This window comes from Meleagris gallopavo, chromosome 3 (assembly GCF_000146605.3).
Source record: "Meleagris gallopavo isolate NT-WF06-2002-E0010 breed Aviagen turkey brand Nicholas breeding stock chromosome 3, Turkey_5.1, whole genome shotgun sequence".
Lineage (NCBI taxonomy): Eukaryota > Metazoa > Chordata > Aves > Galliformes > Phasianidae > Meleagris > Meleagris gallopavo.
The window spans coordinates 74,615,540-74,627,994 of NC_015013.2; the positions used below are offsets into that span (position 1 = coordinate 74,615,540).

Below are 12,455 nucleotides of genomic sequence, written 5' to 3' on the forward strand. Positions count from 1 at the left end.
TAAAACAATCTTGTAAGAATACTTAGCAAATTTCTTTCAAGCTTTGTTGCTTTAATATCAGTGGTTGATGTACATCTATATTTTTTTAGAACAGCTAAGCTATTATTTAACAGTAATTGTTAATCCAGATAATATATCCTGTAGGATTTATTTATTGACTTCTGTAATGTAAACATGAGTTTTAAGAAAAAAAAAAAAATCCCTTGCAAATCTGCAAACTAAATAATTTTTAATTTGCACTACGGTGAAATTTTAACACTTTGCTAAATGAACAGGTTTCTAAATATTTTCTAATTGCAAGTAAGATATAAATTGTAACCAAAGCCTGTATTTTAAACTGGAATCTATATCAGAATGAAATCAAAACAAGTAGTCCAGCAGTAATAGAAAGGCAACAAAGTGAATCAGAACTCATTTATGTTCTCCAACACTTCAATTCTGTTTTGCAGAAATTCTATTCTCTCCAGTGAAAAAAAAAAAAGATAAATCAATCAATTTCTAACCACCTCTACATGATAAATAATTATACATCCATTTAAGAAGCACTACCAAATAACTTGGCTTAATTTCTTGATTTTACTGAAACCTGTAAATAAATCCCAAAGAAATCTCAGACTTAATGTCCTTACATGGAACAAAAAGAAGAAATTAAAGCAAAACAAGATATGCATTTTGGGGTGCATTGAAAAGAGTCTGTCCAGGAGATAGAAGGAGGTGATACTCCTCCTCTGCTCTGCCCTGGTGAGGCCACATATAAAATACTGAATCCATTTCTTAGCTCTCCAGTTCAAAAAAGACAGGAATCTCCAAGAAGGAGTCCTGCAGATGGCCACAAAGATGACTAAGGGCCTAGAGCATCTCCCATGTGAGTAAAGGCTGTGAACTTCAGAGAGCATCTGATAAATGTTTATAAATATCTAAAGACAGATAGAAGGCAAATGGATGAGGCCGGGCTCTTCCCAGTAGTGTGTATCAATATGGCAAGGAGTAACAGCCTAAAGCTTGAACACAGGATGCTCCTTACTAACATGCGGAAGAACTTCTTTATGGTAAGGATGACACAGTACTGGAAGAGATTGCCCAGAGAGGTTGTGGAGTCTGCTTCTATGGAGATATTTAAGACACATCTGGATGCCCACTTGTGTGATGCACTGTAGGATACATGCTTTAGCAGAGAGGTTGGACTCAACGACCTCTTGAGGTCCCTTTCAACCCCTGCAATTCTATGATTCTGTGAAGGTGCAATTAATGCTTCTCAAGTAAAAAGTTTTAAAATATATACAGTATAAAATCGTGCTTAATATTATTAAAATTTCTTTAAAACTGAAGTGAGATAAGTAATCAAATAAGGCCAGAATAAAAACAACAGACTATTACTTCTAAAACTGACATTACATTGTGACAGACTTAAAGGAAACCCAGCTTGTGTTTGATGCTCTTTTCCTAATCTCTCCAAGCTACTTATTAGCTAATAGCACCAAAGGATTCAGGATTTATTTTACTTTTAAACACTTCACAAGTGTATTCCATTTTCTGCTGTGTGTGAATCACTAAATTAACTCTAAGAAGCTATTAATAAGTTCAAAGAATTCAGAATCAGTAGAATTCCTGAGTTGAAAGAGATCCAAAAAGATCAGAATCCAATTCTGGGCTCCACACAGAACTATCTAAAAACTAAACCATATGCCTAAGAATATTGTCCAAGTGTTTACTGAACTCTAGAAGGCTTGATGCAGTGACCACTTCCCTGGGAAACTTTTCAATTTCAAACCACCCTATTGATGAAGAACCCTTTCCTAATACCCAGCCTGACTTTCCCATGACACAGCTCCATTCTGTTCCCAGAAAGAAGATATCAGGATCTGTCCCTTGTGAGGAAGATGTATACCTTCCTCTCCTTTTCTCTCGGCTGAACAAACTAAGTTACTTCAGCTGCTCCTCACGAATTTTTGACAACTTCATACAAATTCTGATAGTTTGTCACTGTAATATCCTGGTGTTCAGAACTGAACACAGTACTTGAAGTAAGGCCATACCAATGCAGTTATACCAATCATTTTCAATGGCTTGCCAGAACTTTCCAGAAGTCACTTCATGGTACAAATTTTCTTCACAATATTTTCCCCATACATTGCTAATTTGCTTAACTGTCCTACATTATTAAGCTTTTCCTACCGACACCAATTATTGTGACCATCAAAATCTTTTAAATGTTTGCACTAGTTCTATTTTATGGACTAGCTAGCAGCCTCACTGTAAAATATCTCTAGGATTATGAAGGAGCAAAATTCATGGTACTCTAACACTTTCAAAACTCTCTGATTCTTTGCGTGAGTGGACTGCATTTGGTTGAGGAAAGATGTGATTCATCTCTACATTAAATTGATTTTTCCTTTTTCTTGGTTGCTGAGTTAAATATTCAAAGGGATATATATATATTATAATAATAATATATATATATACATATATATTATTCTTCTTGAGGTAGCAGAGGTTCCCTTAGAAGCATAAATGGATGCACATTTTGCAATATAGTTCTTCATTTAAGATACACTGTCTTTCTTATACTTAATTTAATTACTGAACTAAATTCAAGTTTCTAGATAGCAATTATGCATTCCAAATCCATTCCTTAGTAATGTAATTAAGTTGCAAAGAAACTCATTACAGTCAACATAGTCTTTTGAGATTTACAGAAGCAGCATTTTCTTTTCAATTTTCTTAAAGAAGTTGAGAGTTTTCCTTAAAATTTTGAATGAGTTAATAAATAATTCACCACTAGAATTTGATCCATAGGACAATAATATTATTTGTGGTTGATTATTATCTTATTTTAAAATAGGAATATTTGTTCTCATTCAGCTTGTCAGTTTTGGATTTATTACTAGCATAATGTATTGCTTAGAATACTTACTCCACAAATAATAACCAAAGGTGGTTGGTTTTATTTTCCTTAATACACTCTGTAGCACTAATGCAAAGATAACTGATTCATGACCGTATCACATCTGAATATTGTAGAAAAAGGAAATCCAACTTTATCTGTTATTATATAATTATTATAATTCAGACAAGTAAAGGCACAAAAATTGAATTAATGTTACTAATATCACAATGATACTTTGAAATGTCCCAGAGGAGGATGATAGTAGTTAACACTGTTCAGAAAAATAAGTTTTGAACCTAGAGATATACTGTATACTGACAACTGGAGAGATTATTTCCCATTTAAAGTTAGAGAATAATTATAAAGTTAGAGAATAATTATAAGCTTTCCAGAGGCTCAGTTATTAACAAATTTTAAATGAAAATAGTCTTTTTTTCTGCTAAGTTATTTGACCCTACTCTATAAAATTTTACCTAGGGGATGTTATAAAGTGATTTTATAAAAAAAATTGTGCATTTTAATAAACTATTTTTGAGGTTTGCCACTGAAACATAAAAGACACACAGATATGAAGATTTATGCCTTTATAAAGAGAAGAAATAGCAAAATCAGCAGCTCAGAGCTAAGGCTGTCAGCACCCTGTCAAATATCACTTATACCACATTCAAAGAGAAGCACTAATATATAGACAGAAAAAGGCCCATATGTTTGGATTTTTTTTCCTTCCCTACTTCACAGTCATGTTTTCCTATGATATTGCTAAAAGGACAGTGAGTATGGAAATTCTTAAAATTCGGTTAAGAAACAAATCTGCAAAAAGACACAAACATAACCTCCTTGTAAACAAAAACTTTCAAAAACTTAACCAAGCACATTTTTCCAATTTGGTCCACAGGTTAGATAGCAAACAAATGCAGTGAAACTGAATTATATGAATTGTAAAGGATCATGAGATAAGAGTGCTAATACAAACACTGTGGAAAGAGACCACAATGCCAGTTCTCCTATATGGTCTACTGACATACTGCTCCCTGCAGTGCTACTGCACATCTTTTAAAAGAAGTTAAGAGATAGACTACTTCATTGCAACATCAAAAATAGTTATTAAAGTTATCTTTCTACATACATGCAATCTCACCTGGAACATTAGTTCTCACTCTACATACTAGAAAGGAAGATAACACGACCAAAATAGTGAAAGCGGTTATTCACCATAGAGGTCTGCATCTTGTGCTTAACATTTCTCTCTTTCCTGCCTTTCAAAGGCTATCCATTAAATGCAATTACAAGTACTACAGAATTTTTCAGAATAATATTACATTTAAAACAGGATATTGTGGCATTATTAATGTAATGTTTTCATTATTATTTTTAAACAATGGTCTTTATTTTTAACTGTGGTCTGCCTCTTTTTCTCCAGTAGATATAATATCTGATTAGACAAAACTTCTAGATACACCATGAAATATTTGTATCTAAAATGTTGATTTTGATGGACTTTTTTTTTTTCTTTTTGCCTTATTCCTAGAACTCATTTCTTAGAGTCACTGCATATTTATCTCGCAGTAAAAAACATCCAGAATCGTATTATTTTTAAGGATGATTTTCCATTTCTATCAGAAATGAAACTCCTGGAAGTGTGTGCTGATTTTATATCATAAAGGGGACGATGGAATTATACAAATTTTAAATAAATGAAACTTTGAAAGAAATGCATGCTATTTATCTTCAAAATGGACAAGTATTTTTTTCTTCCTCAAATCTTACACTTAGCTATAGTTTTAAAGGTGAAAGCAAAAGAACTCTGCGAGTTTCTCAAAGGAAGCATTTTGATCTACTTACAATTCCTGAAAAACAAAATGAAACAATATATATAACTATATATATATATATATATAGTGATTGTTTCTGAGAGAGAGAGAGAGATATATATATATCCTCAATCATATGGAATTATTTGTCAGTATATCTACTACAGAAGAACAACAACAGACAAACAGTAAAAAATTATGTCCTCTTTCCATTTTAGTCCTTTTTATACGTAGTGTATACTTATGGATCATGCCTATAGTTCTGTTTTTTTTTTCCCCCTTAAGCATTAACATAAAACTATTCTCCTTATTAATCAGTACCATGCATAGGTGATTTTTCAATTTTAATGAAATCTACTAAAAATAAAAATATTATATCTATATTAAGACTATGTTAATATTCATACGAGTTATCTCTCTCCTAGTAAAACAGAAAATCATAGTTGAAGATCCTTAGCATAAAATAATACTTTTAATTTATTTCAACACAAAACATTGTTTGCCACTAACAATTAAGTCTTCAGGGAAGTAGTCAATTCTGTGATTGACAAGAAGTCAATAGAGCTAACAAAGACTACAAATCTTAAAAACACAACTGGTAAAAAGAGGTAAATTCAGGAGGAAAATCAGGTTCAGACCTTATACTTTGAAAACTATGTATTCTTTTTCCTACCTTCCACATAGGCAGAAAATTCTGGAAACATTCTAGTGAACAAACTCAGTTAATGTATAAATTACAAAGAAGGAAACAATTTGATTTACAATTTCTGAGATTAACATTAAATGGATTGTCAGATAGTGACTATACACAAATTATTCATACGCCTTTGTGAAATTTTCACTGATCAGTAACGATTCAGTATCTAGAGCAGGCTCTACAAACACAAACATGAAAACTTACATATTCCTTGGACCTTCTAACAAAACAACAAAAAAAGAGTAAGTAGAAAGAGCAGTGACACTGACAAGGGAACTAAATGCAGACTAAATGAAGGAAATAAAAAACAAATGGTATCTTCTGAATCCTTTTTTCTACACCAGTTTAAAATTGACAAACAGTAGCTCTGCCTTTTCATCTGGTGAATAACATTGAAGGTGGTCATTTATTTATGTCAAATACACTATTTCCCTCTAATGTTGTATTCTCAATTCAAATGTTTTATTATTTCATTCATAGTGTTTGTCAGGTATACATTTGATCCATGGACATTTAAGTCATATGGTCACCAGCAGATATCATGAATTGAATAATGGATTATCTAAAGCCCTGCAGAATGTTAAGTCGATTTGGGCTTTAAATGCAAATTTATTTGTGTAGCTCTAGTAATCTAAAAAATTAGATAATAGAAAAAGCATAATGAGTACCTGACTAACTTCTTTACCAACTGTTTCATGTATCAAGTCTGAAGAACAGAGATTAATGCATAAAAATAAAAGGAAGTTATTGCAAATAAATGTCTTTAAAAATACTTCACAGAGATTGACTGAGAATGAGTCTAAGAGAACACAAGAAAATATATGGAAATCGAGCCTACTTTCCTAATCTTGAAGATATTAACAGTAAATACCTCCATGTTCCCAAGTCAGATATATATTAAATCTTTCACTGCTTCTTTTTCACCTCCTGGAGATGAGCACCAATCAATCATAAGATATTAAAGACCATAAGATAATAAAGAGAAAGTTCTAGAATGCATGACTGCTGCCTTGCATTTCCTGAAACAGGATTCCTTTATCTATTCATATAAATGAGCACTAGAAAACGTCTTATTGGATTAAGACAATTTGCAAGAGCTTCATTTTAGAGATGAGGCAGGAAGGAGTTTCACAGATTTCATTCCTTCCCAAATATCAAATGACTCTGTCTTGATACAATATCATGTAGGCTGAAAGAAAGCAATAATTATAATGAATATTTCTTGTGGAATTTAAAAATACATGAGGAGGACTTTAGCTCATTATTATTCAAGACAACTGATCTGAAATGCAAACACTTTTAATTACCTGCTACTATTTTCATCTAGTAGACACAACTGCAAAACAGAGCAAATATTTCTGCCAGTGACGTTTACAGCAGAGTGGTGGTCTTCCTCCTTTATAATTAATTTGGTATTTCACTGAAATTCACACTGAGAAGCAGTATTGAAATATAATTTATTTTAAATACGTACGAGTTAATGTTTTCTTGTAAAAAATCTGTAGCGCATATGGTTGGAGTGGCACTTAAGAAAACTTAAGTGCATAAATATTTTAAAGACTGAATGTGTATTAAATGATTAAGGAAGAAGAAAAAAAAAAGAAACAACAAATAGAAGAAAAAAGGTTTAAGCTGCTGGAAAATTTGTATTTATATGCTAAAGCTCCCACTCTAAAAAGTCTTAAGGAAAGTGTATCCACATAGTTTTAATGGATAGGCATGAAAATGTGAACAGGGCTTCAAGGATTTTGATTCTTCTTGCTAATGTTGGTTAACGTGCAGATCTTACCATAACTTCACTTAATTTTTCTGCTCCACTGAGAAATCCCAAAACAGGAAAAATGACACAGCTGCATAAATCATTTGGATGTTTTAATGGTAACTTTAAAATGCATTTTTATTTTTATTTAATTTTATATTTTTTTTTCTTGCTGTCTGATTTCATTTTGCATAGGTCGGTTAGGTTTGTTTATGTTTTAGCCACAATAAACTCATTTGTGAAGTGCTTATGTTTGACAAGTTATGACAGAAATCCTAACCTAATACTCAGATGGTTAAGGTTAATAAATCCCAGAATTATTTCTTAGAGATAAATTGTACCATAATCCTTCTCACTGCGGTAGCTACAGAGCAGAATCTGGCATTAAAAAAAAATAGTTTTTATTAATAAAACATGATTAGCATCATACTCTTATTCCTTTGATTTCTAGGAGACATCTGAGTATTATGAAAAATCAGACAATTAATACATTCATTTAGATGGTACTTTTAGTGTACTAAAAGTAACCTACTATAATTATCAACTTTAAATATGTAGATGGTTAAGTAATATATACACTTGGAAATTTATACTTCACAAATACAGTAATAACATCTATGTAAAAATCAAAAACCTACTACATTTATAAGCTAAAATAGCTTTGTAAAATTCTGTAAAGTTCTAGTAACACTTTTTCCACTCTGTTTTGTGTTTTTATCTGTTTTGTTTTTGTTTTGCCAGTGATAGTCATCTTGAAGAAGATGCTATATTTCAAACAAGGTCAGAATCACTTTAGGTGTAAACCTCATGTACAAAATGGAAGTGACAGTATATTAAATTCAGTTTATTTGTGTAAGAACTGGGGAAAAATATTATTATTCACAGCATAATTAATAAAGTAACTGAAAAGTAAAATAAAATTTACAAAAGTTGTAATTCTGTTCAAAGTTTAATGTTTAATACTAAGCACAGAATATACACACACGTTAATGCACTATTTGGTTTATAGCTTACATTTATTATTTTAAAAAATATTTGTGGTCTGATAAGAATATATTTTAGGGAACAGATTCTGGAAAAACTTGAGATTGCTTCATTTTTAAATTTTTAGAGACGGTACTTGTTTATAGTCATAGAATATTCTGACTTGGAAGTGATCCACACGGAACACTGAGTCCAACTTGTGACTGCACAAAGAACTATACAAATTCAAACCATATTTCAGAGACCATTTTCCAAATGCTTCTTGAACTCCATCAGGCTTGGTGCCATAACCACAGGGAGCCCGTTCCAGTGCCCAAACACCCTCTGAGTGAAGAACTTTTCCTGAGATGCAACCTGAATCTCCTCCACTTCATGCCATTCTCTCAGGTCGAATTGCTGATCAAAAAGGGGAGAGATTGGTATCCACCCGTCCACTCTGTGAAGAGCTGTAAGCTACCATGAGGCCTCTCCTGTCCCCTCTTCGTTGAACAAACCAAGTGATTTCACCTGCTCCTCATACATCTTGCCCTCTGGACCCTTCATAATATTTGCAACCTTCTTCGAACATTAGTAGTTTTATGTTTTTCTTACATTGTGATATCCCAAAACTGCAAACAGTACTTTAGGGGAGGCTGTACCACCACAGAGCAGAATAGGACCATCTGTTTCCTTTACAAGCGAGCAATACTGTGTGTAATATACCCTAGAATACCCTAGCTCTTTTGGCTGTCAGTGCACACTGTTGACACATGTTCAACTTGCTGTCAACTAGAAGCCCCAGAACCCTTTCCATGTGGCTGCTCTCCAGCTTCTCATCATCCAGTCTGTACATGTATCAAAGGCCATTTCAGGTGTAGAATCATTTCATTGTTGGGTCATCACCAACTTCATGACTCTAGATTCCCAATACCACGGGAATCTCATGATAGCATCAGACTACTTTAAGTAACCTGGGATGAATCCCTTCAGGTCTCATAGACATATCTACATTCATCTGGATCGACAAATCCTGAAAAAGTTCAGAGCTGGCTGGGAGTTCATCATTAACAGAGTCATGGTCCTCCAATTCAAGACTCCTTGGATTCCAGAGCTCAATATTGGTGTTGAAGAAAGGGGCATAGGCAGCATTAAACATCTCTGCTTTGTCCAAATCACAATTTGTGAGGTGATAATTCTCATTAACCAGCAAATTAATGATTGAAGAGATCTCTGGAGATATCTAATCTGAACTTCCTGCTAAAGCAGGTTTCCTACTGTAGGTTGTACAAGAAAGTGTCCAGGTTGGTTTTAAATATCTCCAGAGTAGGAGACTTCATGACACATATGGGCAGCTTATTCCAGTGCTCTGTCACTCCAAAAGTAAATAAGTTTTTTTCTTATATATATAAGGAACTTTCAGTATTTCAGTTTGTGCCCCTTGCCTCTCATCCTCATCATCACCAATCAACTTGATGCCTGTCTTTTTAATACTTAAAAGAATTTTACAAGATTTTCTCTGTCTTCTATTCTCTAGGCTAAAGAACTAGGTTTCTCAGCCTTTCTTAATATGAGAGATGTTCCAGACCCCCAGGCATTTTTGTGGCTCTTCACTGGACTTTCTAGAAGTTTCCTGTCTGTACTCAACTGCAGAGTCTTGTGTCAGCCACTCTCTTCAGAGCATCAGGCTACTGGCTCCTGCCAATTCTCTGCAATTCCCTGAGGTTTCCTCAGCTTAGAAAACCTCTCTGTACCTTGCCGTCCCCACTGCTGGAAAAGGAACCTGCACTGGAGTTGATCATCTCAGCGACTGATGTAATTAGACACATATTTAGACAATTACTTTCTAAGACATGATTAATATAACCTTGTACTACACTATATAGACAGATCAAATTCAATGGCACGAGGCACTAAAAGATTATAAATAACAAAAAGGACTACTTACCTTAAGAACATCTCCTTGTGCTAAATGAAATGTTCTGGCAGAAATGTTTATTCCTTTTCCTGCTTGTACCTGAATGCTATAAATACATTCATGGTTGTTTTCATAGTTAAGAGGATAATTGGGGGACAGTAAAATCCCTTCATTATTTGTTGTGGAGGCTCCACACTCAGCTGCAAAGAAAATTTTAAGGTATATTTTATTAAAGAGCATAAATATTTTCAATAACCGTGACAATGGGAATGTTAATGCAAATCAATTCAACATTATTAAAATTTATTGATATTATAAATCTATTTTTTAAATGTTCATGGTAGTGACTGAAGATTACAAGCATATTTTTAACTTGCTCCAACACTTCAATAGAAGTATGTTAGATCATATGGAAAGTTACAGTTCTGTTAATGGAATGTTCCGTAATCATGTTTTAAAAGATCTTTGTAGAATTTTGTTTTGGAGGAAACTAATTTTGTTTTTATTAAAACTTATTTCTCCAATAAAAAAGAAAAGAAAACAAAAAAATCATGAAGACATGCAAAATAAATGAAATTAGTATAGAAGTTTACATATGCATATATATATTTGTACACACACAGGCATATACATACATACATGCACACATATTCAGACAGATTAATGAAAAAGAAAATTTTGCTACATCAATTTACTAAATTTATATCATATTAAGTGGCATAAATTAGAGTAGAGAAATAGTTATTCCAAACCTACCAACGAAACAACTGAAAAAAAAAAAAATATCTCATTGACAGACAAGGAAAAAAAACAGTAAGAAAAACAAACAAACAAAAACGTAAAGAAGAAAGGAATGAAATGGGTTTAAGAAGTTAAAAGAAAAAATGGAAAAGTATTTCCAGGTACTACTGCAATAATTCCAAACACAAAATTATATAATTGAGGACTTATGAAACTGAGTTTAATCATAAAATATACAAACATGAAAATTTCTTGGAACTCTTCATTAGACATTAACAAATAGTTTCATCTACTATTGTAATTTGGAATATTTGCATTATTTTAACTAAAATATTTTGAGCATTGAAGAACCAGGTATGTTAAATTAACATCAAGAAAGTACTAGAATTCTTTCCTTCTCTTTCAACTTAGTTCTAATAAATGGTCATTATACTGACTGTGCAAAAGCACTTCCTCTGTTTTTAACAAATTTTGTTTTATTTTAAATGTAAATATAGTACCAAATATTCCAGATTTATGTTTGGTTTTCAGATCACTTCAAGATTCCTACCTTTTTTTTTTTACCCAATAACATAAGAATGCATTCATACTTGTTTAAACTTAAGGAAATCATTGGTTTCTAATTTCTCTGAATAAGAAATGGTATTATGCTACAACATATTTAATGTCTTGAAAAGTTGTTTAAAATAATCTATGAAATCTATTTTAAGAGCTCTTTTTTTTTTTTTAATTGCCACCTCCCTCATCAGAATAAGTCAAATTCAGAATACTGAAATATATATGTATATTTATAATAAACTTGTATATTAAATGTCTTATTGGCTTATTGTTCTTCTGTATGCAGCTAAAGAAATATTTTGCAGAAAACCATATCAGGATCAAAGCAGAAGAAATCCTTGATGGCTATGTACTTAGTACATAGGGGTATGTAACAATTACCAAAAATACTTAGGTGTCATAACTTTGCCTTAGAAAAGTTCACCTAATCTATGCTGAAGTAGGAAACTTTCTAGCCCACACAATCATGTCTTTTATTTTATTCTTAATAAATGTGTATTTGCTACTCTGAAGATGCATAGGTCAGTTTGAATTATAGCATGTAGGAGTAAAATGACTATAATTTCATTTGAGGTAAACCCTTTCCCATTTCAGATAGATGAGTCAAAAGGCACAAGATTTATGGTATTAAGTTGATCAAACAATTCTGCTCCTGTCAGAACTATAATTCAAAACTACAGCAGTGAACCAACTACTCAGTCATTTTTAACTGATAAGAAACATGTTGTTTTCTGTTAAAACTAAGGAAAAGGTCCATATTAATAAAATATATTAATCTGATTGTACTTTTCTTAATTTAGAGAGAGAACAAATACTTTAAGATGCTTGGAATACATCATGTATGATCTTAGCCATCACAGTACTAGAATAGAAAAGAAATTTAGTAACAGTCCTCAAGTCATCAAGGATTTCCTCTGCTTTGATCTAAAGAACAATGCCATACTGTTCAGTTAAATCATTAACACTTCCCAGGGACCATGAACTGTGTTCAATAACAGTAGCTTCTTTAGTACGAGGAGAAAATGGTTGAATATGTTATTCTACTGGAGACTTTCATTTTCAAAGATAAGGAGAAAATAAAATAACTGAAAAATAATTCACACATTGTGTTCCAGATTTTCTCT

General features: G+C 32.3%; 1 protein-coding gene across 1 annotated transcript in view; it reads right to left on the reverse strand.

The window, feature by feature from the left end:
- Positions 1–12,455, reverse strand: part of CSMD3 (CUB and Sushi multiple domains 3) — a 106,977-nt gene that overhangs the window by 33,566 nt on the left and 60,956 nt on the right. The window contains exon 14 of the mRNA XM_010709229.2: positions 10,063–10,232. Within this exon, the coding sequence (XP_010707531.2) occupies positions 10,063–10,232 (170 nt within the window). The remainder of the gene's footprint in view (positions 1–10,062; positions 10,233–12,455) is intronic.